Source organism: Canis aureus, chromosome X (assembly GCF_053574225.1).
Source record: "Canis aureus isolate CA01 chromosome X, VMU_Caureus_v.1.0, whole genome shotgun sequence".
In the NCBI taxonomy this organism is placed as follows: domain Eukaryota; kingdom Metazoa; phylum Chordata; class Mammalia; order Carnivora; family Canidae; genus Canis; species Canis aureus.
This window is the reverse complement of record NC_135649.1, coordinates 115,141,371-115,168,826: the sequence shown is the minus strand read 5'-3', so window position 1 is coordinate 115,168,826 and position 27,456 is coordinate 115,141,371. Positions and strand designations below refer to the sequence as shown.

At 47.5% G+C, this 27,456-nt stretch overlaps 2 protein-coding genes and 1 long non-coding RNA gene across 13 annotated transcripts in view; 2 read left to right on the top strand and 1 right to left on the bottom strand.

The window, feature by feature from the left end:
• The window catches only part of PRPS2 (phosphoribosyl pyrophosphate synthetase 2), a 45,301-nt gene extending 40,539 nt beyond the window's left edge, over positions 1-4,762 (top strand). For 5 of the 6 annotated variants that reach the window (XM_077889134.1, XM_077889136.1, XM_077889135.1 and 2 more), the window contains one exon: positions 3,959-4,762. In XM_077889134.1, coding sequence (XP_077745260.1) covers positions 3,959-4,408 — 450 coding nt within the window. In that variant the 3' untranslated portion in view covers positions 4,409-4,762. Of the gene's footprint in view, positions 1-582; positions 1,400-3,958 lie in introns of those variants that run through there. The other variant, XM_077889140.1, reaches the window with a different exon arrangement.
• Positions 4,763-7,487: 2,725 nt separating this feature from the next.
• LOC144309163 (uncharacterized) lies at positions 7,488-9,388 on the bottom strand. The gene is made up of 3 exons (XR_013375250.1): positions 8,905-9,388; positions 8,618-8,815; positions 7,488-7,785 (listed from the first exon to the last, which is right to left on the bottom strand). It is a non-coding gene; the product is annotated as an uncharacterized LOC144309163 (long non-coding RNA).
• TLR7 (toll like receptor 7) overlaps positions 7,868-27,456 on the top strand; it is a 30,884-nt gene continuing 11,295 nt past the window's right edge. The window contains exons 1-5 of one of the 6 annotated variants that reach the window (XR_013375249.1): positions 9,463-9,603; positions 11,095-11,218; positions 11,727-11,832; positions 12,273-12,505; positions 12,684-12,833. Coding sequence is in view for 5 of the 6 variants with exons in the window: in XM_077890348.1 (XP_077746474.1) it covers positions 12,290-12,505 (216 nt within the window). In the remaining variant the exon portion in view is untranslated. The other 5 variants (XM_077890348.1, XM_077890346.1, XM_077890349.1 and 2 more) reach the window with 5 other exon arrangements.

Here is a 27,456-nt window from a genome sequence, read left to right as displayed (position 1 = left end):
ATTAACTGTAGAAGCTGAAGAGCTGTAGTCACAAATAAAGGAGGGAAAAGGGACACACTTGTAACATTTAATTAGAAAGATCATAAAGAAAATAAATTATTTATTTATTTATTTATTTATTTATTTTTATTTTGGGACACACTTTTAGAAAATGCATTTGAGGGGTGCCTGGCAGGGCCCAGTCAGTGAAGCGTCTGCCTTCAGCTCAGGTCATGGTCTCAGGGTCCTGGGATCAAGCCCCGTGTCCAGCTTCCTGCTAAGTGGAGAGCCTGCTTCCTTCTCTTCCTCTGCCTCCACCCCCTGCTTGTGCTCTCTCTCTGTCAAATAAACAAATGAAATCTTAAAAAAAAAAAAAAACCAAAGAAAATGCATTTGAGACCTGGGCTGTCAGTCATTCGGCACAGCGGCCCTCAATGCCGTAAGTGGTCTTTAGAGACACCACGGCACAGTCCAAGCAGAAGGCAGTGTGTCCCGAACGTTCACTGATGGACATTGGCCTCTGCACTTGGGGGGGTGGGTCATGGATCCATGAGCACTTGGCCATCCGTGTCTGAGGATGTCTAATTCTCTGATTTTCTCTAGACAAGGGAGCGTTAAATCCAGTATCTTCTGACATTGAAGCCAAGACTACGAATCACAGAAAAAAAAAAAAAATGAAGGACTCCGCCTGAATTTGTGTCACTCTTTAGCATCATCACGGTGATTCCTTGGGGACACATCTTGATGTGTGTGTGCTGTAGAATGACCTCCTCCAGGAAGTGCCGCTGACATGTACTCATCTGAGGGACCAAGGAACCAACCCTAAATTCTTTGAGCCCCAGAATATCGTCTGTTTAGGACTGGGGCTACTGAGCAGTGTCCTGGTATTGAAAAAGGGACAGACCCGTGTCTTCAGCAATGGTGCGTTCATTCCCACACTAACTGCATTCAGAGCCTTCAAAGAGCAACACTTGGCGGAGACAAAATTCACAGATGTCCCATGAATCAGAGAGTGTGCGGAGAAAGGACAGTTGGCACAAGAAGACTAGGGGTTGTTTTTTGTTTTGTTTTGTTTTGTTTTGTTTTCGTTTTGGCTTTTTTTAAAAGATTTTATTTATTCATGAGAGACACAGAGAGAGGCAGAGACACAGGCAGAGGGAGAAGCAGGCTCCATGCGGGGAGCCCAACGTGGGACTCGATCCCGGGACTCCAGGATCACGCCCTGGGCTGAAGGCAGGTGCTCAACCACTGAGCCACCCAGGAGGCCCAAGAAGACTAGTTTTTGATGAGTCACGGATTCCTTCCCAGTTGGCCTTGGTGTGGCCATGAACATGGTTCCACCCCGGTGATCTGAAGAGGTTTCGTTCCGCGCACACAACTTGGGCGCTGTAATCGACCTAACAAATGCCACTTGCTCCCATGTCTTGTGATTCTTGTGAAGGCTTTGGCTGGATGCTTTCTTCCATGGGATCAAGTGAAGGAGTGGGTCTCCTTTCTTTCACTCACCGATCATCCTTTACTAAGCACCTGCCAGGGGACTGTCATTTAGGATGGGGGGGCTCTGAGTAGGTAGGCGAGAAATAAAACACATGGCGAAGGCTCCCATGTGTCCAGCCGAGACAGTTGACATGGACTGCTTTGTACACAGCTGTGTGACATAGACCACACACGAGGGACGGTGCCCGCCCCCCCCCTTTGTGGACACGATCATCTATTTGGGGCCCGGGTAGTCGTGGTGGGGGGGGTTAGGAAAGAGCTGGGAATGCCATCTGCCGGGGCAAACCCTCGGCGGTGATCGCAATGCCTTCTCCCCCTCCCCGTTTTGTGCTACAACCTGCTCTGGTTTTGTGCGCGTTCCTTGGCGTGTTGCTGCTCTTTGGGTCCTGTAAAAAAAAAAAAAATCCGGAACCCGAAGGGTTTCTATCGTGAGCCTACCCAGGCAGCCACACTCGGCACGACACGGAAACACAACCAAAGTGCATCTCTTTAAAAAGTGCGATCGGGATCCCTGGGTGGCTCAGCGGTTGAGCATCTGCCTTCGGCCCAGGGCGTGACCCCTGAGTCCTGGGATCGAGTCCCAACATCGGGTTCCCGGAGGGGAGCCTGCTTCTCCCTCTGCCTCTCTCTGTGTGTCTCTCGTGAATAAATAAATAAAATCTTAAAAAAAAAAAGTTTATACAATTAAGTAGCAGAAGAGATGCCTTTGAAGCAATCCTTTTGACAGACACAACTGGAAGGAGGTCAGTATTCTTTTATATTCGAAAAAAACATTTAATTAGAAGGATCATCTACCTGGGTGGCTCAGTGGTTTGGCGCCTGCCTTTGGCCCAGGCTGTGATCCTGGGGACCCGGGATCGAGTCCCGTATCGGGCTCCCCACATGGAGCCTGCTTCTCCCTCTGCCTGTGTCTCTGCCTCTCTCTGTGTCTCTCATGAATAAATAAATAAAATAAAAATAAATAAATAAAATAAAAAGTACGACCATGCCCCCTCCAGGGTAAAAACCTGCTTTAAGAGACGTCTCGGCTTTGCTAGCCATTTCTGGTGTGCTTCTGCTGTTAAGCTTGTTTTCCTACATCCGCTGGCTTCTCCTGCTTATCACGGATTTTCCTCAGAGCCAATTTGTTCCCCAAGGAACGTCTCAGGGTCCCTGATGGAGGCCTTTCGGGGAGGGGCAGGGGAGGCGGGAGGTGAGGAGGGAAAGCAGGGGGAGGATGGGGGTCCTAGCAAGGACCAGCCTTTCCCTGAGCTCAGCTGCCTCTCCCTGGGGACAGATGCCCACTGCTCCCTCCTTTTTGTCCCTCGGGCCATTTTTCTTTGCTCCCCCAGGAGAATTTATGTCAGAGTTTCTCAACCTTAGCTGGATATTTGGGGCTGGGTCACCCTCTGTGGTGGGGGCCGCCCTGTGAACTATAGGATGTTCAGCAGCCTCCTTGGCCTCTACCTAGGAGACGCAGGTAGCAATGCTCCCCCCCCCAGCCACCCACACACGTTTGTAACAACCAAAAACCCGTCTCCAGACACTGCCACATGTGCCCTGGGGGCAAAATCGCCCCTGGTTGAGAACCACCGATGGATTCTAACCAAGACCTTCTTCCTTGATCCTCTCTCCTGACATTCACTCAGGTCAGAATTCCAGAGAAGATCCATCCTGGCTTCTGGACCAATTTCAAGTAGAAAAGCAGCCTGGAGCAAAGTGAATAAGGCAATGGCGATCATCAATCACTTAAAAAATTTAAGCGGCACTGTTTTGGCAGGACTTGAAATTAATACCGAAAAAAATCACATTCTCCTTTTGGTGCAGGGCTGCAAACACTGATCCCTGCTTCTGGCAGGAGGTGGGTGAGATTTGAGCAAGTCACTAACTTATTGGTTTCCTCAGTGTCCTCCAGGAATGGTTCCAGCCTTAGAATGGGTCATGAAGTGTGTTTTGTTTTTGTTTTTGTTTTAATCAAGAATCTGATTAAGGGACGCCTGGAGGGCTCAGGCTAGATTGAGCATCTGCCTTCATCTCAGGGCGTGATCCCGGGGTCCTGGGATCGAGTCCTGCATCGGGCTCCCTGCATGGAGCCTGCTTCTCCCTCTGCCTGTGTCTCTGCCCCTCTCTCTCTCTCTGTGTCTCTCAGGAATAAATAAAATCTTTTAAGAAAGAAAGAAAAACGGATTAAAGCAGAGCAACCCTCCAAGAGGTGACTGAATTTTGGTCTCACCTCAAGTGACCTCCGGAGGGCAGAGTTTTTGGTGCACGGTGCAGGTGGCAGGTTTGGTGGCCCTTCAGTAATTCTTCACCCAGCCGTGAGAGGCCCGCATGAAGGCTAATGGTGATGCCAAAGGCCATGGAACTGCCATGCGCTAAAAGGGCCAAAGTCTCCCGTGTTCAAACCAGAGTCCATCACTTCTTGACAAATGTCACGGAATTAATTGGATTTGGGAGTGAGATGGAACATTCGAGACTGAGGGAGTCCCCTCTCATTTTACAGGTTAAGGCTCAAAGAGATGGAATTTATTGGCTCAGTGAAGCCACACCATGCCTTAGAAGAAACAGGACCTCTTGCTGCTTCGACCGGAGATGTTGGCTGGAACCCAGGTCACCTCTGATGACCAACCGCTGTATCACGATGGCGCACTTTATCATTAGGCCTCAGGGCCGTGAGGAAAAGCACAAAATACGCTGTGCTGACTTCCATCAACCTGGAATTCTTCCTCCGCAGATTTGGTTGTTCACCTTCTTTCTTCCAGAAATTCTTAATTGCACTCCCTGCCATTGCCTGGTCCGTTTTCAGGGTCCTACCAACACGGGGAGATTCAAAACAATGGCACTGGGTCATGGATGGTTTTCAGATCATGATTATTTTGTAGGACAGTGGTTCTCAAAGTGGGGTCCTGGACGAGCCACATCTGTATCACCAGGGAACTTGGGAAAAATGTAAATTCTCTGCTTTCCCCCTTCCCCTGCCAGCTGTATTATATCAGAAACTCTGGGTATAGGTGGTGTGGCTTGCATGGGGAGGAGGGGCAGGCATGGGGTTCAGCGCACCAAAGTTTGAGAACTACCCTGTAAGGCCACGTTTTCTAGTCGAGTAGTGGACAAACTTGGTTGCGTATCAGAACCACCTCAGAGGAGCTTCGAAAAATATTGGTTAAATGAAATGGATTTAAAAAAAATTGTAACTGTGTGTGATGATAGAGGTGAACTAGACTTCTTGTGATCATTTCTCAACATATACAAGTATCAAATCATCACGTCGTACACGTAAAACTAATAAAATGTTATATGTCAATTATGTCTCAGTTTCAAAAATGATGAATTTGTTGCCTGGGCCTTGTCGAGGTGGTGATCCGTGTGTGTCGTATAGGGGAAGATCCTTTCCTGCTTTAATAAACGTGCTTCTAAAAAAAAATTAATAATAATAATAATAATAATAATAATAATAAACGTGCTTCTGACTCGGGTAAGTTGCCGTCACGTTTCATGGTGCATGACTGTAACTCTCGTATTCAACTCAAAAGTTAGGCCTGCTTTGTGGACATTTGGAGGGAATAATGGTTTTCAATTTATCTGAAGATTCAAGTGTCCCTAGAATAGAAGTTTCTTTCTTTTTTCTTTTTTTTAAAAGATTTTATTTATTTGAGAGAGAGCGAGAGACCACAAGCAGGGGGAGGGGCAGAGGGAGAGGGAGAAGCAGGCTCCCCACTGAGCAGGGAGCTAGACAGGGAGGGGACTCGATCCCAGGACCCCGGGATCATGACCAGACTGGAAGGCAGACCCTCAACGGACTGAGCCACCCAGGCGCCCCTAGAATAGAAATTTTTGATATCTGTGTTCACTTACCCAACAGCTATCATTGCCAGATACTTAATTGCTTGGGGCATTTGAGTTGTTTCTAATGCTTTGATTTGATTTTTTTTTTTAATGTTTTAAAGACTTTATTTATTTGGGAGAGAGGGGGAGAGCACAGGCGGGATGGGGGGCGTGCAGAGGGAGAGGGAGAAGCAGACTGCCCGCTGAGCAGGGAGCAGGCTCTGCCCTAATCCCAGAGCCTGAGACCGTGACCTGAGCTGAAGTCAGACGCTTAACCGAGTGAGCCACACAGACGTCCCTTTCATGCTTTGAACTTATGAAGAGAAAAATACAATCTCGGTTTTCTAGGAACACAAAATCTAAGATAATGCTCTTGTATTATTTCATTGGTGAAAATATAGTTGTTACCAAGAAATATTTTTAAAAATAGTTCTTAATCATTTATAATAAGGGGTTCAACACACACTCCTTGATATCTAAGTAATTTCCAATGGTTTTATTAATATGAGACTCTCCTTTAATAAGTAGTTTCTTTAGGAGGGAAGCTAGAACCAAGAGAAGTAGCTTTATTTAGCGCCATTGTCTCCCCAATATCATCGGTCAGGTAAAGAACAGTAAAAAGGTCAATGAAACCCTGGTTATCTTTTCAAATCCGAATTCTGTAGGGCAGGCCACAGGCTGGAGAGTCAGACAGGATTTCTACGTGACAGTCCTAGGGCAGAACTCCTTGTCCTGTGGGAAATTTGTTTTTGCTTTTAAGGCCTTCAACTAATTTGATGAGGCCCACCCACGCTACCCAGGGCCATCTCCTTTGCTTCAAGCCAACAGATTGTGTAAAGGTTAATCACATCCACAAAACACCTTCACAGCAACATCGCAAGTGTTGTGAATGATGGTGCTTCCAACTCAACGGAATCACCAACCGGCTGAAGGAATGTGCGGATGCGAGTTCCTGTTGCTTGTGACACGGCCCTGTCCCTCAAATCCCCAGCGAGCACCCTCCCACTGTACCTCACTACTCATGAACCCCCTCTTGGGGCTACAGAAACCAGACGGCGAGACAGACTACCGGTAGTGCCCACTTGGCGAACCCGCTTCGGGTTTTCCAAGACAAGCAGGTAGACCTGCTTGGAGACCACTACGTCCAGAAATAGCCTTTTTTCTTTTGAACCACATCATCTACTCCATTATTTGCATCTGGGGCCTTTTTTTTTTTCAAAGCATCTGACCTTTTGGAGTCATCTGGTGAACGCGAATACTTGGGTGGAACCAGCCCTGGGTGAAGGAAGGATTCTGTTATACGAATTTGCATATCCTGTCAAGAACATCTTCAGAACACTTTCATTTCAAGGTGAAATGAAACTTATGGGACTAAGCAGAGGGTTTATGGGGATGGAGGCGAGGAACAAAAGGCAAGGTCAAGGATGATCCCGGGGCCTTCCAGTGCTACAGTTATAGGGAATACAACGGAGCGTCGCACGCTGTGTTCTACTCCACGTCTCGCTCACGCAGGGCTGGCTCACGGGATCTGCACATTTCCAACAAAGAATATTATTTGGAAACGGTCATGATTGTATCTGACTGAATGGATTAGAAGTTCAGACTTGTTATAAAAATACCATGATGCTCACCATTAAAGTCCTCTCTCCTTTCTACAAGCAGACCCTGACTTCCAGCATCTGCCAGTGGGACCAGCAGAAACTGGGGGGGGGGGGGGGCGATGGGATCAACACCTCCCTCTCACTCACACACTCACCGAAATCAAGCAACCGTGGCAGAGAAATGTAAGACGTCATGCTTCCCCGGGCTGGGAACACAGCAGTAGGGGGACTGGAGCAATTTGTTTAAGGGCCTTAACTTAGGTTCCCATCAGCTCTAGGAGAGTGTGGATGATGCTAAGTTTCTATGGAACTACTTTGACGTCCATGTCAGAGTCAAATGGTAGGACAGGGACTCAAATCAGAAACATGCCACCTGTCCGTCGATAGGGAGACAGTTAGATAACTTGTGGAATGTCCAGAAATGAGAGATTTTCCAGCTGTAGGGAAAGGAGGAGGATGCTCCTTATACATCCTCAGGGGCAGACAGTATAGAACTCCGAATGGAAGAAGCAAGAGAAGGATAAAGGATTTGCCAACAAAGTGTGCTGTTACCCAACCCAAGTTCAGCTGGTCTTCCTTCCGGAAGGCCATCACTCAAGAGACGAGTTGTGATTGGCAAGGAATAGGAGCTTTATTTGGGAGGCCGGCAGCCCGGGGAGAAGGCGGACTCTTGTTCAAAGGCCCACTCTGAGGTTTCCGCCTGGCCCAGGGGGCTTTGAAAGGGGTTTAGGGTAGTTAATCAGCAAAGGGAGTGCCGTGGCCTGCAACATTTCTTGACGTCCTACAGACTCGATGGTGCCAGCTACAAACGTTATCTCAGTGCTCGGGGAGGAGGGAGGGGCGTCCTGTTTCAGTCTGGTGATGTGCGGGAGGACTCTATGCTTTCTGCAAAGGAGGGCAAGGTCTGTGGATACACAAAGGAGGTTAGTGAAATCGTTTGTGTGACCTAAAAAAGGAAAAATATGTTGCTAAAAAAAAGTAGGTAGGCTAATCAGAAAGCCCAGGCCACGTCCAACAGACTCCCTGGCTTCTGTGGCCTGGGAAAAGTTCTGGTCCTCCACTCCCCAAGGCCAGTGGTCTGCAGATGGAAAGAAACTTTGGAAAGACAAGTAAGGATAAACCACAGACAAAGGCTCTTGTGGAGAAGGGGGTGGAATCGGGTGGCTGGTGCATAAGGGCAGTGGACCATCTTGTACTCTGTATCCACCTGCACGTGGCTGTATGTAGATATTGTACGGAAGAGACCACACAGCAGGCTATAGGCTTCTCTCCTCAGAAAGGCCCGCTTTTAAGCCTGGCCTTTAGAATCTGGGAACTTGGATTTCTAGTGGGTTCATCTGGGAACTTGGATTTCTAGTGGGTTCGCACCATTTCCCAGAACTGATAAGAGTGGCTCACTGCAACTCAACTGTTTTCATAAACAATATGATTTTTCTTGAACACCTGTTGTCCCTCCATAGAGCTGAAAGTTTTCAAGATTATGTTGGGCAGAAAAAGGAAGATTTTATTTAAACAACCAGGCTATTGATATAATTGAAGTTAAAGTAGAATGATACAATATCCATTATTAGAAAATCAATAACTGCTCTGCTACTGTATTTACCACATTGATTTAAGGAGGACTTAGGATCTTTTGAGTAATAATAATTTTTAAAAAGCAGGCTTTCTTTACACTCGACTACTAGACAAGTGGCATTTGACCGAACTGGTTAATTTAAGCAGCTAGTGAAACTCACCAGATGACTAGTCACTTCGATGGATGAATCTGTAACCATCTTTCTTTCAAAATTGACCTAACTGATCACATTGTTCTTGTTTTCATGATTAGTTTCATCTTCATCATCGTAGAGCTTGATTTCTTCAGCACCCGCTATGCACAGGATGCTGGGGACAACGCATTCCTAACTCTTGGGGCCTGTATTATCATTCGGGGGCTAGGAGATACAAATCATAGGTAATAACAATACAAGAAAGCGTAATCAATATGCTACATACAGGGTATCATCATTTCTCAGGATCTTACCATATGAAAACTGGATGTGTCTTTGCTGATCACAAAGTCTCATCCCTCCCTGACAGATGGGGGAGTAGATTTATTTTCATGTAGTCAAATATTTCAGTGTTTCCTTGAGGCTCTGAAGTTGTTGCTGTTGGGTTTTTGTTTGTTCGTTGTCGTCTTCGTACATAGAACGTAGGACGACTTTCTCATCTTAAGATCGTAGAACTATTTCTCTGTGGTTTCTTCTAGGACTTTTATTTTTTTTTCTTCTAGGACTTTCAATGTTCTAGGTTACTTAGATTTGAATTTTGAACCATCTGAAATTAATTTCGATGTAAGAAACAAAGGAGGACTGTAGCTTAATATTCTCTAAACTTTAAACCAGCTGCCCAACATTATTTTAATGGTTTATTTTGCCACTGATGTGTCTTTAAACTAATGTCTCGTATGTGCCTTTGCTTAATTCTGACATTTCCTCTCTTTCATCGACGTGCTGGTACCATGCCGTTGGCAATGCAGCATTATGATGCGTTTATAGATCTGGAAGGGGAACCCTCCCTTTGTTACTCTTCCATTTAGAAGTTCCCTGGCTGGTCTCACACCTGCTCTTAGCCCAGTCAGATCCAATGCCTCGTGTCTCTAACAAAGATTTACTCAATCTTCGCAAGGAGATGACCTTGGGGACAAATCAGGGAAATTTGAATACCGAATCAACACGAGATGGTATTATGGGGTTATTGTTTATTCTCTTAGATGTCATCCTTCTTTTAGGAGATCACCCTAATCTTTGTGATAAACAAAAATGCCCAAGTGATTTCCAACATGCCTCCCAGTTTGGAGTCAATCTGGCAAGTTACTCATGAAATCCTACTGGTGTTTGGTTGGGGTTGCACAGCATTTATAAATCAATGTAAGCAACATTTCCATTTTTTACCATATTGTGGACTCTAGCCTTAATGACAACTTATTTCTCTTCATTTACTTACATCTTCTTCACGGACGCCAGGGTCCTGGCAGGCAACAGGTGGCACGCTCAAAGAAAGAAATCAATGAATTTAGCAAAGTGCCTTTAGAGACAGTTTGGACAGGATTTGGGGAAATCGGGATAGTGCAGCACTTCAGGGCAGCACTTTGCAACCCCAGGCCTACAATGGCATAGGGAAGGAGCAATCAGTGGAATTTGAGAAGAGTGGTGTCCAGGAGGGCATCACCTGACAAGAGCGTCCATAGAGGGTTGCCGCCAACCCACAGCCTTGCAAAGGGAGGGAGCCAGGGGGTTAAATACCCTGACCCCTACCCCCATTGGCCAAACCTAACCAGCAGCCTTTGGCACCAACCAGTTGGTGAAGTTCATACAGCTCAGCCTCCTGGGACATGGAGCAGAATGGACCTGGGGGCAGGTGAGAGGGCCCGCAGCCCTCAAGGCGGAGCATTAGAGCCTCCTGCCTTCCTCCTGCCCCCTGAGTTCCTAAATGCTCTGTGCTAGTTTGCTACCCCACTAGTTCCTATTTTTGTTACTGTTTTCAATGGGATCTCTCCTCCGAATGCCCCTCTGGATCGGTCATTGTTTATATGTGAGAAAATGACCAATGTGTACATATTGTTTCCAGAGCAAATTGGTCTGATAAGAAGCTATTTGATAGGGGCAGCCTGGGGGGCTCAGTGGTTTAGCGCTGTCTTCAGCCCAGGGCCTGATCCTGGAGACCCGGGATCGAGTCCCACATCGGGCTCCCTGCATGGAGCCTGCTTCTCCCTCTGCCTGTGTCTCTGCCTCTCTCCCTCTCTGTCTCTCTGTCTCTGTCTCTCTCTCTCTCTCTGTGTCTCTCATGAATAAATAAATAAAATCTTTAAAAAAAAAAAAGAAGTATTGATGTTTACCGCCCTTGTAAGCATCACTTATATGGTCTGTGCATTAATTCCAGTACTTATAAAAAAAATAATATGTTTACTTTGCTTCTGTTTAGCATTTGCTGAGATAGTACATATAAAGCAGTTAAAACAGTGTCTGGCTTGTAACAACATCCCTGGAAAGATCTTGATTTTTATTGTATCCAGGGGCCAATCTGGGGCACCAGCGACTTTTCAGCATATTAACCCTGATTGTTATCAGCTCACCTCCCCACGCCAACCTGCCTTCTTCACATTCTTTCCAGGTGGACGAGGTGGCCTATAGACCTTTAAACATGCCTACTGATATTTTGACTCTCTCTACAGAAGGACCCAATCATCAGTTAAGAAGAAGGAACAGTTCTCATGAAGACCCCACTTCGAGAAGCAAGGCTTTATATGACACCAGACTACAAGTGCAGCTGACCCCCCCCCTTTTTTTTTTACTGAAGTGAGTCAGCTAGCTGGAAGCTCTGCTACTGCTTACAAACCCAAGGGGCCCTTTCGGGGAGGCGGTGGGGTGTGGGGTGTGGGGTGGACAACAGAGCAAGGTAAATTTAAACCTCTCAGATATCTATAGAATGGTGGTTCTCAATCTGGAGCGCTTCAGGCCCTCAGGGGATATTTTGCAATGTCTGGGGACATCTGTGGTTGTCACAACTGGAAGGGCAGTGCTACTGGCGTCTAGTGGGTAGAGGTCAGGGATGCTGCTCAATATCTTACAATGCAACAAAAAATTATGTCCCCCAAAAGGTCCATAGGGCTGAGGTTGAGAAAGTCACCCATACAACAAGAAGGAAGGTCAATTTACTGAGCTGTTTGGCTTTAGGCAAAACATTGCCCCAGTTACAGTGGTAGAAGTAAGAGGAACCTGGGGCTTCTGCAAACCTCCTGTCTGGGGTGGCTTTAACACTCATGCTCCTCCCCTAAACCCCCAACCTTGTGTTCACACTGGGAAGCTCTAGGGCTGGTAGCCTGGAGTCTCTGTGACCCCATGCTTCCTGAAGACCATCTCTTCATCTCAGAAGACTCCAGACATAGAATCACTCCATGCCACCCAAAAAGGTATTTTCAACACTGGGACAAATTTGGATAATTTAACCAAGTAGATGTTTGAGCCGCTCTCAGGGGAGGAGAGGGGAGGAGAGCGAACCCAAATCATATGCAAAAAAAATTTTTTTTCCGTTAATCTAAAGAAAAATCTTGATAGTCTCGAACACCAGTTCTTAGAAGATAGAGTCTGATGTTTAATAATATTAGAAATGGTTTTCTGGAGTGTATCTCTAGTTTATATAACTTAGAGGAAGTAAATACTATTAATGGCTGTTTTCAACAGCACATTTTCAAGCCACATTCTAGCATGTTTTGAAGCTACAGTCCTTTAAGATCTCTGAGATGTAAAATTCAGTATTTTCTCTTTCTCTTACTTGATGCTATTGGGTCCATCTCAGGTTCATCTTGACCTCTTTTCTGCTCTGTTCTCTCTCTCTCTCTTTTTTTAAAAGATTTTATTTATCCATTCATGAGAGACACACAGAGAGAGGCAGGGACACAGGCAGAGGGAGAAGCAGGCTCCCTGCAGGGAGCCCGATGTGGGACTCGATCCCAGGACCCCGGGATCACGCCCTGGGCCGAAGGCAGACGCTCAACCCCTGAACCACCGAGGTCCCCACAGCCCCTCTGCTCTGCTCTCTTCAACCAGACTTCTGTATTTCACGGTGGAAGAAGACTAAAAATGGTAAGAACGGCTAAGAGATTCCCTGAAAACGAGTGTGATCTGTAATCTTTTGCGGGGAGAACTGGAAGCAGCTGGCAAGAGAGATGCTTAAGAATTTGCATCTTGGTTATTTGCGGGGGAAACTTCTTCGTGATATTTCATAATCAAGATTAATCATGGGAGTCTTACATAATTTCAGATTAATCAAAGCTTGCTCTGTCCAACTTCCTGCAAGCGTTAATGCGGGCTGTCGTGAGGAAAAACAGATGCTTGGATTGAGGCAATCGCCTCTGTGGATCTCATTTGTTCATTCTGCATTTTTGGCTTTAAAACTGTACAAATCCCTGAAGTCACTTTGTGCTTTGTCCAGCATGCGGGGTCCTCTGAACGAGTACGTATGTGGGGAAACTCATAGGAGCAGCGGGGCAGGAGACCTGTGCTGGCAAAGAAACCAGGGGCGCTTGTGGACAGTAGTTGTGGCTGGAAAAGCAGGCTTTGTTCGAGAACGAATGAAACTGGGGGAAAGAGGCGTCGTCAGTAGAGCCCTGGACTCGGTTGCCAGCACAGCAGGGACATGTGGGGATTTACAGCCAAGGAGCAGAGTGCGGGTCGGTGGATAGAAAATGAGTAAGGGGACATCAGGGGTGGGGGGGCTTCTGGATGAACCGACGGGACAGGACACTTGCTGCCAGCAGGCCAGGCAGATGGGCTGTCACCCGGAGGACGGGAGGGGCCGAGGATGATCAGGGATCAGTGGGGAGGGGTTCTCACTAAACCCACCTACCAGCACTCGCGCTGAACCTGTGCAGATGGACACAGAAACCCAAACGTCAAGGCCTAGTGGCTGAGAGGGGCCTGAGTCCGGTTCAGCCAATGAGTGGCCCAGTCACCAAAGGCCTCCGAGCCCCACCTCCTCTGTCGAGGCAGAACATTCTAGTACCCCTCCAGGTGCCTTCCAGGGCCACGGTGAGGCTCAAGTCACAGAAGATGTGTTCCAGTTCTTTGCAAGCAGAGTGAGCCATTAGAGAAGCCCAAAACTAGTCAGGAAAAGACGTCAGTGGACTTTTCCAGAAACTCTTTTGTCCCCCAAGTGAGCTATGGTGGAGTGCGTTTCAGCGGGAACCCACTCCGATTTCTAGATCTGAATGTTGGCGCCAGGGCTCATGTTGTCCTGAGGTCTAATGAAGAGTTAACCACGGGGGGAGCTATGTGACAAAGGAAACAACTGCTTATAGTTTCATTTCCTAGAAACTCAGATGTCTATTTTTAGGCCAACCCATGCCCACATCTGCCTTTGCCCCCTGAGGGATGGGATGAGGGGACTGGTGATAATAAAGACGGCTCAGAGTGACTGACCACTAGCTACAGGCCACATGTCACGCTAAGGGCAGAGCATTTCGGCTTCTAAGCCGCCCGGTGCGGTGCAGATGAGGGAAGTGGGTCTTCAGGGGCTTAAGGAACCCGAGGGGGTCGTGCCCGGGTGCCCTGACTGCAGGAGCCGTGCAGGGCCCCCCTGCTCTCCTAGGCCAAGCCCACCGCACACCCATACCCAGGGGACCGTACGTGTGAACTTCCATTATGATCCCTTACGGCGGCCGGCAAAAGGAGCGACTGGCAGATCTTTTATAAGAAAAGATTTGGAAACAATTTTCAAAAGAAGAGATAAAAGAGGTCAGAAAGCACAGGGAAATTATTCAACCTCTTTTGTTTAAAAGATTTTATTTGGGGGATCCCTGGGTGGCTCAGCAGTTTAGGGCCTGCCTTCGGCCCAGGGCGTGATCCTGGAGGCCCGGGATCGAGTCCCACATCGGGCTCCCTGCGTGGGGCCTGCTTCTCCCTCTGCCTGGGTCTCTGCCTCTCTCTCTCTCTCTCTGTGTGTGTGTGTCTCTCATGAATAAATAAATAAAATATTTTTAAAAATAAAAGATTTGGGGGATCCCTGGGTGGCTCAGCAGTTTGGAGCCTGCCTTTGGCCCAGGGCGTGATCCTGGAGTCCCGGGATCAAGTCCCACATCGGGCTCCCTGCATGGAGCCTGCTTCTGCCTCCTCCTGTGTCTCTGCCTCTCTCTCTCTCTATGTCTATAAATAAATAAATAAATAAATAAATAAATAAATAATTAAATAAATAAATATATATTTAAAAAATAAAAAATAAGAAAATAAAATATTTTATTTATTTATTTATTTATTTGACAGAGAGAGCACTAGCAGGGGGAGGAGGGGCAGAGGGAGAAGCAGACTCCCTGCTGAGCAGGGAGCCCGATGCGAGGCCCGATCCCAGGACCCGGGGATCATGACCCGAGCCAAAGGCAGGTGCTTGACTGACTGAGCCGCCCAGGTGCCCCTATTCAACCTTATTAATAGTTATATGTCCTATCCTTTGATATGGAAACTCCACTTCTAGAAACTCTTTTTAAAGGCATGATCAAGGATGTGGCAAATTATTTATAGAATAGTCTATGCAGCGTGGCAAAGAGAGTATCTCATGCCAATGTTGGGGAGGGATTACTTAAATGTGACTCCCCATCAAATCATGTCTTAATTAATTAATTGATTGATTTTTAAAGATTTTATTTATTTATTTTAGAGAAAGAGAGACAGTGTGTGCCAGTGGGAGGGAGGAGCAGAGGGGGAGGGAGAGGGAGGGGGAAAGAATCTCAAGCAGACTCAGTGCTGAGTGCAGAGCCTGACGTGGCACTCGGTCTCACGACCCTGAGATCATGACCTGAGCCAAAACCAAGAGTTGGATGCTCAACTGACTGAGTCCCCCCAGGCGCCCCTCAAGTCATGTTTTTTTGTGAATTTTGTTTTTTTTTAGATTTTATTCATGTATTTATTTGAGAGAGAGAGAAAGAGATACAGAGCGTGAATGGAGGGCAGAGAGAGGGAAAAGCAGGCTCCCCACTGAGCAGGGAGCCCCACGCGGGGCTCGATCCGGGGAGCCTGAGATCATGACCTGAGCTGAGCTTAACCAGCTGGGCCACCCAGGGGCCCCTCAAATCATGTTTTTTAAAAGAACACTGAACACACACAAGAAGGTACTTATAAGATAGTGATAAATGAAAACAGCAAGCTAGAAATTGGGAAGTATCGTATATTCCTGGTGTTTTTAACGTGCCCACGCTAGATGCTTACTCGGCATTGGCTCATCTGGGAGGATGTTTTACACGAACACATGTGTTACCTATTTTTGTTAATAGTTTCTCAAAACAGCCCTGCATTCTAACCATTTTACAGTTGAGAAATGAAGATTCTCATGAGGCAAAGTGATTCACCAAAGTCAGAGAGCTCTTATGTGGTACGATAAGAATTGAATATCAAATCTTTCTGGGATTCCTGGGTGGCTCAGTCAGTTGAGTGTCTGATTCTTATTTTGGCTCAGGTCATGATTTGAGGGTCCTGAGGTCAAGCCCCGCATCAGGCTCCACGCTCAACAGGGAGTCGGCTTGAGATTCTCTCTCCCTCTGCCCCTCCCACCCTCCTCCTGCTCGTGTTCTCTTTCTCTCTCTCTCTTTCTAAGATAAATCTTTAAAAAAAATTTTAAACAAAATAAAATGAAATCTTTCCCCCAACAAACCCCTAGCTAAGACTGGAATGCTTCTGACTACGTGAAATAGACACAGCAATGGGGCGATCCGTATTAGAAGGAAACGTGTCGATATGTACCCGTGGTTAAGCAGTTTTAAAAGTAAAAACGTTATTCTGCTCTCGACTATAATATATTTCTTTGTGGCCCAGCAAAGAGGTAATGAGAAATTTATTTCCTAAATTAATCAAACCAAATTAACCAACATTTATTTTATTTTTAAGATTTTACTTATTTATTCATGAAAGACACAGAGAGAGGGAGAGAGGCAGAGAGACAGGCAGAGGGAGAAGCAGGCTCCACACAGGGAGCCCGACGTGGGACTCGATCCGGGTCTCCAGGATCACGCCCTGGGCCGAAGGCAGGTGCTAAACCACTGAGCCACCCAGGGACTCCCCAAACCTGATCATTTAAACATTTGAAAGATTGTGCTACAGTTAAATCCAATCATTACAGATGAACCAACCAGTGTCTTGCAGGCCAAGGGCAGATCCCTTCTGTCTCAGAAGCTTACCAAAGCTTGGGGCTGAGCGGCACACCGTGGCCACGGCCCATACCCGGTTGGCCACCTACGTCTGCACAGCCTACAAGCCAAGAAAGCCCTCAGTTTTTGAGTGATTGAGAAAGTCAGAGGAAGAATACTATTTCATGACCCATCCCATTTCTGTTAAATTCAAATTTCCGTGCTCGCAAATAGTGTTATTGTTTGGTTAGATACGGTCTGTAATTGCTTTGGCACTATAGGGCATCCTCCTCGTTGGTTGAGTAGTTGTGACCGAGACCGTGTGGCCTGCGAAACATAAAACACTTACTAACAAGTGAAAACAAGTGCCGATGGTTTGGTGTGGTTTATGGGAAGCAAGCACACAGGGTGTAAGGTCAAATAAGATTTAGTATCTTCTGGTCTTGGGTGCCTGTCGTGATGGGTAACAGCTGTCAAGTTCCTCGCTTATGTAAGACTACTTTCTATCATTTTATTCTCTTATTTTGAAAACTAAGTCTGTTGGGCTAAAATGGTAAGAAATAAATGATGAAACGTCTCTGTATTTTTAGAGTGAGTTGATTATATCCTTAGGTTTTTTTTTTTTTTTGGTTATATAATGAGACTTTGACATTTATGGTAATTACATTTTACAGAGATTAGTCTATAATTAGAAATCTTTGAAAATTTGCAAAAAAAAATAAAAAGAGGGGGGCTACTTCATCATAAATTTATTAGGGAAATTCCAAATAGAGTCTCAGTCTATAAAGTAAATAGAAAAAGAAGGAAACCAGGGGCTCCTGAGGTGGAGTGATTCACCAGCTAACTTCCCTATTCGCGGAGTGTGGTGGCCACATGGCTACCTCCTTCTGGAACAATTCAGGGCGCTGCCGAGTTGACCGGAGGGCCCTCCTGGGTGAGCTCCAGACAGCACAGCAGCGCAGCGCTCACACGAAGGAAAAGGTATTTGAAGCAAAGAAGGAGGCCGTGCGGAATAACTTCCAGAAACCCTGAGCAGATGTGAGGGGCTTCCTTTTATTTATGGTTAAGATGGAAATTCAGAACCCGGAGCCTCGCTCCCCGCCCTGGCACCCTCAGTGGGCGCACGGTTGCGCAGGTGCGTCCTGCAAACGGGCCCATCGGTGCACCTTGCGTTCCCGGGGTCGGCGGCTCCGGGGTGGCCGTGGGACACGGCGAAGGGGCTGGAGAGGCGCCCCAGGGGACAGCCGGCTTCCGCAGGGTGGGGTCTTGGGCTCCTGATCTCCAGGAAGGAATACAGACTCTATGCTGGTTCACAGTCCCCACCCTCTGCACTTGACCTTTTTTAAAATTTTTTTTTTTTTTGGAGTTCAATTTGCCAACATTTAGCATAACACCCAGTGCTCATCCCATCAAGTGCCCCCCTCAGTGACCGTCACCCAGTCACCCCAACCCCCTGCCCACCTCTCCTTCCACCACCCCTTGTTCGTTTCCCAGAGTTAGGGGTCTCTCATGTTCTGTCTCCCTCACTGATATTTTCACTCATTTTCCTTCCTTTCCCTTTATTCCCTTTCACTATTTTTTATATTCCACGAATGAATGAGACCATATAATGTTTGTCCTTCTCCGATTGACTTACTTCACTCAGCATAATACCCTCCAGTTCCCTCCACGCTGAAGCAAATGGTGGGTATTTGTCGTTTCTAATGGCTGAGGAATATTCCATTGTATCCATAGACCACAGCTTCTTTATCCATCATCTTTCGATGGACACCGAGGCTCCTTCCACAGTCTGGCTATTGTGGACATTGCTGCTAGAGACATCGGGGTGCAGATGTCCCGGCGTTTCATTGCATCTGAATCATTGGGGTAAATCCCCAGCAGTGCAGTTGCTGGGTCGTAGGGCAGGTCTATTTTTAACTCTTTGAGGAGCCTCCACACAGTTTTCCAGAGTGGCTGCACCAGCTCACACTCCCACCAAGTCTTCACTTGACCTCGAGGGCAAATCAGTTGTCTGAAAAGGCCGCTTTCACCTTTCCGGTAGTCCCAACCTCATTAACCCTGGGGGGGGGGGTGCACGGTTTCACAGCACCTGGCAAAAGGCGAGTGAACTCAGATTCACAGGTTGCCAACAATTGCCCGCCGCCCTGGCCTCCCCTTGCCTCCCGGGGCCCCCTCTCATTGTTTTGCAGCCAGCCATCGCGTTGGGTTCCCCCAGCCCAGCGGGGTGCAGGCCCCCCACCCGAAACATGAGCTGCCTTCCTTCCCCGGTTTGCCTGGAAAAAGCACCAGAAAGGCATTCTAGAACTTCCTCCCCCCCGCCGCCCCCCAGGGCGACTTGGCTGTTTTTCTGCTGTGTGCTTTTTTTTTTTTTAACATGTTATTTATTTATTCCTGAGAGACACACACAGAGAGGCAGAGCCAGAGGCGGAGGGAGGGCGAGGGGCTGGGGTCCTTGCTGCCGGGGCGCCGGCTCCCTCGGGCGCCTCTCCTGCCGCACCTGCTGTCTGCTCACCTGGGGCTGCTAAACCTGCCTCCCGCTTCGCTGCGAACGTGGGGACGAGGTCCTGCGCCCCTCGCCTGGCCTCTGTCCCCCCTTGCCCCCCTCAACGCCTCGGCGGTTCCCCAGCCCGGCCTGCAGATCGCCCTGAAACAACGGCGCTAAAGTCAACCGCAGTCCTGTGGCTTCTGTGTCCTGGTCTCCAACCGGGCGCGGTTAGGTCGCTGGGTCTCTAACACCCGTGGGATCGGGGCCCTGGGGCGGGGGCTGGCCTCCCCGGAAAACTCGCTGGCTCCCAGGTGCAGGTGCGGTGCCCGGGGCCGCCCCTCAGCAGGTGCATGCGAGCCGGGGCTGCTCGGCGCGGGACAGGCCCCGCACTGTCCCTTCTCAACAGGCCACCCGCGGCCGCCCCCAGGCCGTAGGGCTCCCAGAGTGGGGGAGAGACCGAGATCAGGGGCGAAGGAGCGAGCTCCGGGGGGGGGACGTGGGACCCCGGTCGCCTTTTCTCTCCCGGCCTTGGAAACTCTGTGGCATCTCTTGTGCTGCTGCTGGCGGGGGAGTCACTCGCAGGAGCCGGCCTGCGGCCCAGGGGAGGGGGGGACGGGGGGGAGGGTGGGAATGAGGGACCACTCAACCCCGGAGGGTGGGGTTGCTCCTCTCCTCGCTGGGGCTCCTCCCTGCTCTGCTGCTCACAGTCAATGTCCCAGCCGTGGTCCCTTCTCTCTATGTCATCATCATTGTCGTCGTCGTCATCATTAGTGCTTTTGGGTGTTGCTTTGTTGGTTTGGGGTTTTTCATCCCCACCAGCGTTATGTAACGTGCTGTTCTTTCCTCCTAAGACGGTCTCCCCCGCCTGCGGCCCTGCGAACGCCTGCCAGGGGCTTTGTTTCCCTTGGTCGGAAATTCCCCAGCAATGTTTGCTGTTTCCAATCCCTCATTCTTCCAAGAACTTTCAAGTCCTATTTTCTTTGGCTTCACCTTCAAAATGTATCCAGGTCTGGCAAGTTCTCACCACCTGCACCCTTGCCAGCTGGGTCTGTTGCCTGAGTCGCTGTAATCGCCTCCTGACCGGCCTCCATCCTTCCACCTGTGCGCCCTCACTGTCCCTTCTCAACACGGCCACCCGCGTGAGGCTTCCAGCATGTAGGTCAGGCTGCGTCACTCCCCAGGGTTCCACGCAGAGTAAAAACCACCGTCCTCGGAGGGGTCAGCAGGGCCCGCGTCCTTGGCAGGGGCAGGAGGCCCTCCTCTTTGACTTCATCTCCTACTCATCTCCTCCCCCTACTTGGTCTAGCACCGTCCCTTGCATAGGGTACATTCCCAATATGGTTGTTGAATGACTATGCGAGCATATAGTTGGTTATTACAGAACATAAAGCTCAGCATGCCTTTGAGTGTACAAATTCACAGACTAGCCTGACATAGCATTGCTGGCTAGCAGGTGCAATTCGTAAGGAATGCATCATCCAAAAAGCCTCCTTTTCCCCTCAAGTTGGTCCCGCTCAAATTGTAAATATCTTTTTTGTTCTTTGACAAATTTTCCCCCTTGATTTCGGCACACCAGTCTCGTTGCCACCTCTGTGAATATTCCAGCACAGTTTTCCACCTTTGCGTGAGGCTTACCCCTCTGCCTGGAATGCTTTTCCCCTGGATAGAGCTGCGTGGTCAACTTCCTCCTCCCCTCAAGATCTTTGCTCAAATGTCAACTCTCCGTGATGTCCACGCAAGCCGCCCATCTACGGTCACAAACCTGTCTCCTGTGTCTGATCCCCTTCGCCCTGCCCTACGTTTCCTTTCCAACCCTTATACCACCTGACATCGATATGATTATCACGGAAAGTTCTATACTTTCCAGTTTATTATTTGGAGGACATAAGCTTCAGAAAGAGCAGGAATCTCCTGTTTGGGCCACCGATGTGACCCAATGCTTAAAAGTGGGCACCTGGCGCATGGCAGGTATCAGTAAATACTTGTTGAAATCCTCATTTCTCACAATTTTCTTCCACATTGTTATGACACAATCTTATTGCCTGTTCTGTGATGTTTAAAATGTTTTTAAGGGCAACCCGGGTGGCTCAGAGGTTTAGCACCATCTTCAGCCCGGGGCGTGATCCTGGAGACCCGGGATCGAGTCCCACATCGGGCTCCCTGCATGGAGCCTGCTTCTCCCACTGCCTGTGTCTCTGCCTCTCTCTCTCTCTCTGTCTCATGAATAAATAAATAAAATCTTTTAAAAAATGTTTTTAAGGTAAAAGCGATACATGATCTTTATTTAAAAAAAAAAAACAAAAAAAAAAACCCTCAAGGACTAGAAGATATAACACACTCTTTCCTACCTGGCAAAGACTCTGGAAGGTATCACCGTTCAGTTTCTCACATGTCTTTCTGTACTTTTCTCTGCAGATACAAATCAAATCTGTGTGTCTGTATTCATCACAAAGGGATCATATGCTATGTTATTTTCATGCTGTCTTAAAACTTCATTTTATTCTTTATTACTTAATAGCATAACCACACAGCTTTTCACCTATATGTCTGCCACATTCTTTTCAAAGGGATGTTTGGTGTTCCAAATGGTTTTAGCCATTTCCTCCCATTGATGGATCATCATCCAGTTCTTCCCAGTCTCATTAATTTCAGAGAGCTGAAGAAAGCTCACAAAATGGTGTCACCTGAAGACACAGGACGCCTGTTATGTGCTAGTGGTGGTTTTTTCCTTTCTATGGACCCCTTAGAAGATTCACAGTGATTGGAAGCCTTGCTTTGACCATTTTGAAACAGCAGCAGCCTGAGGTTCTGGGGGGTTAGGAAGATCCCAGCTGAGGTCAGATGCTGGCAGATAAGTTTCGGGGGGCTCTGGAGGTCAGTTAGCTCAACCCACACAGTTTGTGGATGAGAAGGTCAAGGTTCAGGAGAATTCAGTTGGTCGCCTTCTATCCGCTAGAGAGGCTGACTCAGTTCCCGGGACGCCAGCCCCCAGAATAAACAGGCGAAGCCAGACTATAGTTGGTCTTCCTCTAGCTTGTTGCAAGACACAAACCACTTCGCCTCACTTCCCCACTGGGGCCAGCTGTCCTCAGAACTCCTCAGATTGCAGCCACACGTCCGTTCCAAGCTTGCAAAGTCTTAAAAATAAAAACACTATCTGCAAAGTGGGACATTGGCAACCTCTTGGGAAATGGGTCTCCCTTTCAGTCATCATAGCTCTCTTAGCCATAGACTTCCTGGCGGGAACCAAATGTGGGTCTCAAGTTGGGGAGCTTGGATCTGAATATAAGAACCACACAAATGACACAACGCAGCCAAGAGGATATGTTTTGCTGCTTTGAAGGGTTTATTGAAGCTTTCGTTTGAAGGGTGGGCAGCATTACCTTTAGGCCTGACTAGAGGTTGTCCTACAGTCTTGGATTTCCACGCTGCCTTGCCCCGACTGCAGAGACTTTCAAGCACACACGGCCTCTGGGTGGCAGCTGCAAGGCCCTTTGGTTTTGAGTTGGGCAGGAATGGTGTCCAAGGCCCCTACTTGGTCTAGCACCATCCCTTGCATAGGGTACATTCCCAATATGGTTGTTGAATGACTATGCAAGCATATAGTTCTTTATTGCAGAACATAAACCTCAGCACGCCTTTGAGTTTACAAATTCACAGACTAGCCTGACATAGCGTTGCTGGCTAGCAGGTGCAATTTGTAAGGAATGCATTGTCCAAAAAGCCTCCTTTTCCCCTCAAGTTGGTCCCGCTCAAATTGTAAATATCTTTTTTGTTCTTTGGCAAATTTCTTTATGGAAACTCTAAATAGCAGGGCACCCAGGTGGCTCAGTCAGTTGACCAGCTGACTCTTGATTTCGGCTCAGGTCAGGATGTCAGGGTCAGGGGATCCAGCCCCACGTCGGGCTCCATGCTCAGCACAGAGTCTGCTGGGAATCCTCCCTCCTCCTCTCCCTCTACAGCTCCCCCTGCTTGCTCTCTCTCTCTCTCTCTCTCTCAAATAAATAAATCTTAAAAAAAAAAAAAACCTCTAAATAGCGCAATATGGAAACATTACAGTGCTCAGAATCCTTGAATGGAAATGGAGATAAATGAAGACACAGGCACGCACGCCAAGTGCGTTTGCTCTAACTTCACGAGGTAACTTGAAGATGATTGGTCATCATGGAGTTTGACTCTTGGTTCAGAGTTGCCTCTCTGGTTGCTGCCTCTTCAAGAGTGAAATGAGGATATTTATATATCCTCTTAACCTCACCGTCAGGGCTCAGTCATGTAGCATCAGCACCGTGTCCTCTTCAGCGTCTGGCACGTAATCACAAGATAGAAAGCAGCCATTCAACAAAAATGACTAATGACCGTTCAATATGAATTCTACATTTTCCATTTTAACAAAAAGAGACGATTTACTGAGAGAAGAGAACACCTGTGCATACAACGTCAAACATTCCCATTTTAACTGTATTGAGTTTGCTAATCGAGCATCCAAATTTACCCAGCATGTTTGCGTGTGTAATTAGCTGTGATTTGTGGCCAACGCTAAGCCCACGTTGGGGTGTATTCCCTTACTTTATAAATCAAATTACTGAAAGGCACATGTCTTTTGGCAGTTGTTGCCCAAAAAGCAAGCAAAACAGAATAATGTGGATTTATTTGTATAAATCTATTTATTTGTTTCAGATGAAAAAGTAGTCCTGGCTCAACACTGAGTGAACTCTTTTCAAAGACTTTCATTTATTTATTTATTCGTATATTTTAAGAAATCTCTATACCCAACGTGGGGCTCACACTCACCACCCCAAGATCAAGAGTTACATGCTCTACTGACTAAACCATCTGGGTGCCCCTCTAGCATTGAGTGAACTCTTAGATCACCATTATGTGATGCTCAGGTCCTCACTTTAGTCAGAGGCAGGGGGTTCCTGGTGGTCTGAAAGGGGACATTTTTACACTTAAGGAATAAAGGAAAACTTTAGGAAAACTTCACATCTTTCTAAGGTTTGTTTGTTTGTTTGTTTGATTGATTGATTGATTTTAAGGGGGGGGTCCTATGTGCCTCAGTCGGTTAAGCATCTGCCTTCAGCTCAGGTCATGATCCCAGGGTCCTGGGATGGAGCCCCACGTCGGGCCCTCTGCTCAGCAGGAAGCCTGCTTCTCCCTCTCCTTCCTGCTTGTGCTCTCTCACTATCTCTGTGACTATCTCTCTCTCTCTCAAATAAATAAATACAAACTTTAAAAAATTAAATAAAGAATAATAAAAATATTTTAGAGAGAGAGTGAGTACCAGCAGGGGGAGGAGCAGAGGGGGAGGTAAAGGGAGAGAATCTCGAGCAGACTCCATGTTGAGCGCAGAGCCCAACACAGGGCTCCATCTCACAACCCTGGGATCACGGCCTGAGCCGAAACCAAGTGTCAGACACTCAATCGACTGAGCCACCCAGGATCCCCAAAGCTTCACATCCTTCAGTCATCTTCTCAAAAATATCTTTTAAATTTGGAAGTTTCAAAAGGGCATTACTTCTCTTTAACAAATTTAGAAAGGCTTTGTTCATTGAATCCATTTTTCCCCCTCCTTTGCTTGGTCAGAACCCAACCTCTCATTGCAGTTAATTTTCTTGGTTCCAAGATCCGCGCAAGCTCACTGATACCTCGGAGTTCCAGGCTCCTGGTGCAGCGGGGGTGGGGACCCAGAAGACCTCCCGTCGACCCTAGAGCATCACAAGGGCCAGCGGGGCTGGGGCTCAGCTATGGAGCACAGGCTGTGCCTCTCCCAGGAGAGACAAATGAGCTCTGCACTGTCACTGGGGTTTCAGGTTCCAGGGAACAGAACTGAGAAAGGATCGAGTGGGGGCTTCTGCAGTTTCACTTGCATGGCCTTCCTCTGACACCACTGTACCCCTTCCTTTTAGAGGCCCCCAGCCCTCCTGGGGTCTCCTCGCTTCCTTGTCAGCAATCTGACCTTTGGAATACTTCACTATTGAGGACAATTCAGTGCATGTCTTCCATGGGATTGTAAGGACGTTCGAAGCCTTGATTTATTCCGCAGATATTGATCTCACGCTCACTATGTGGCAGGCATCATAATGATAGAGCGTGTGGAGAGACAGGCCGGGTTCTGGACCTAAGAGCGTTCAGCTCCCAGGGAGAGGAATGGGTGCATTGACATAGAGCCTTCTAGAAAGGAGGTATAACAAAGCAGCCAAGAGTGCAAGCTGTGTGTCTGACTTGCCGGAGTCTTACCTTGGGCCGGTTCTGTGGGCTCTGCATTTCACTCTCCTCATTGCAAACAACCTATTTCTTAGAATCGCAATGACGAGGAAATCATTCGCTTGAAATCAGCAGCACGTGAACAGACGCACAGGCTTCGCAGGCAATGTAATTTCTTCTAATATTAGGCAGTCTTGGATTGAATTTGCTTAGAGCGAATTCTATGCACAAGTTTAATACACCCGAAGATTTTGTCTAGACCAGGAGTTTGCAAATCGCGGCCTGTGGGCCAAATCTGTGTAGCCACCTGTGCTTGTGTGGCTCGTGAGCTAAGGATGGTTTTTATCACTTTGATGAGTTACATTCTAAATGGTAATTTAAATACCCATATAATTGCCTCAACTTTGCCCCAAATATTTACTCTCTAGCTCTTCACAGAAAAAAGTTTGGCATCCCTCGGTCTAGACCTATGTTGTCTACTAGAACTTCCTGCAGGGATCCCTGGGTGGCTCAGCAGTTTAGCTCCTGCCTTCAGTCCAGGGCGTGATCCCGGGGTCCTGGGATCGAGTCCCACGTCGGGCTCCCTGCATGGAGCCTGCTTCTCCCTCTGCCTGTATCTTTGCCTCTCTCTCTCTCTCTCTCTCTCTCTCTGTGTGTGTGTCTCATGAATAAATAAATAAAATCTTAAAAAAATAGAATTTCCTGCAATCTCTCTGCGTGCTCAACTACCGTAGCCTTGAGCCTAATGTGGCTCTTGAGCACCTGAAATATGGCTCGTGTAACAGAAACTGAATTTTAAAATTGCATTTAATTTTAATTAATTTAAATTTAAATGGCCACATGTGACTGGTGGTTATCATATTAGACAGAGCAGCTCCAGACCATTTTAAATGTAAAGATTCTGTATTCCGTCAATGTTCCTCAGTCTCAATGTAATCAACTCCCCAGAGGCTGTATGAGTCAAGGGGAAGGCAGCAATCCTAATCAGATTCTTTGGCCTGGCCTGGCTTCCATTGTCTGCTGGAAAATACTTAATGGAAAGTGCTTGAAAAATGCATGTGAGCACACACTTATGTTCTCTTAAGGCTGCTAGTGACTCTGTCCATTCATCTGCTTTCATTTGGGGTAAGGCAGGAGGCTTTTTCAACCCCGCAAGGCCCCAGATTAAGGAAGTCTTAATCAACCTTGGAGTTCAGGCTGCAGGCAGAGAAAGCCTCCCTTGGCCGAGCTGTACTTCCTTCCATTCATGCTTGCAGATGGCTGACTTCAGCCATGGCTCATGCCTCCCCTAAGACTGCTAAAAACAGTAAGAGGTCATCAGCGTGCATCATCATTACAAATACCGCCACACCATTTCCCCTAACAGCGAAGTCACAAGTCACGGTTGGCACACTGAGGATGTTACGTACAGCACGGTGACGGTAGTTAACAATACTGTATTGTGTGTTTGAAAGTTGCTAAGGGAGTAGATCTTAAAAGTTCTCACTGCAAGAAAAACAATGGTAATGATCTGAGGTGTTAACTAGACTCATTGTGATCATTTTCCAATATATGGGTTTACCAAATCATTATGTTGGACACTTTAAACTGATATAATGTTAGGATGTCGTTGTATCTCCATAAAGCTGGGAGAACGAAACAGAAGTCACAGTGGACGTGTGTCCCGCCTTCCAAGATGGGCTGGGTGATGGTTGTATCCGGTGTTTTGCAATGGTGTGGTATGCGTTGCGAGCTTTCCAGCCTCCAACATCGGCATCTGTCTTGCCCGTAGCGTAATAACATCGACATCACGTGTTTTAGGTTCTTTCAGGAGCAGCAACCTACTCCCAAGTTCTACCTTTTACACTGGCTAAAAGTAGACTATTTCTGTTTCTAAAAGAAATGCAATTTCTATTGCATTTGTACAATAGAAAGTCCAGGGGCACCGGGGTTGCTCAGCGGCTGAGCATCTGCCTTTGGCTCAGGGCGTGACTCTGGGGTCCCAGGATCGAGTCCCGCATCAGGCTCCCTGCATCCCTGCATGGAGCCTGCTTCTCCCTCTGCCTGTGTCTCTGCCTCTCTCTCTCTCTCTCTCTCTCTCTCTCTCTCTCATGAATAAATAAATCAATCTTTAAAAAAAAAAAAGGAAGAAAGAAAGTCCAGTTAACCCTGGCTTAGTATAACAACTTTGTGATTTCTCATCAACTCCTAGAGATCAGAGCCATTATTTATACTCCGCTCTAGGAGGTCGTGCG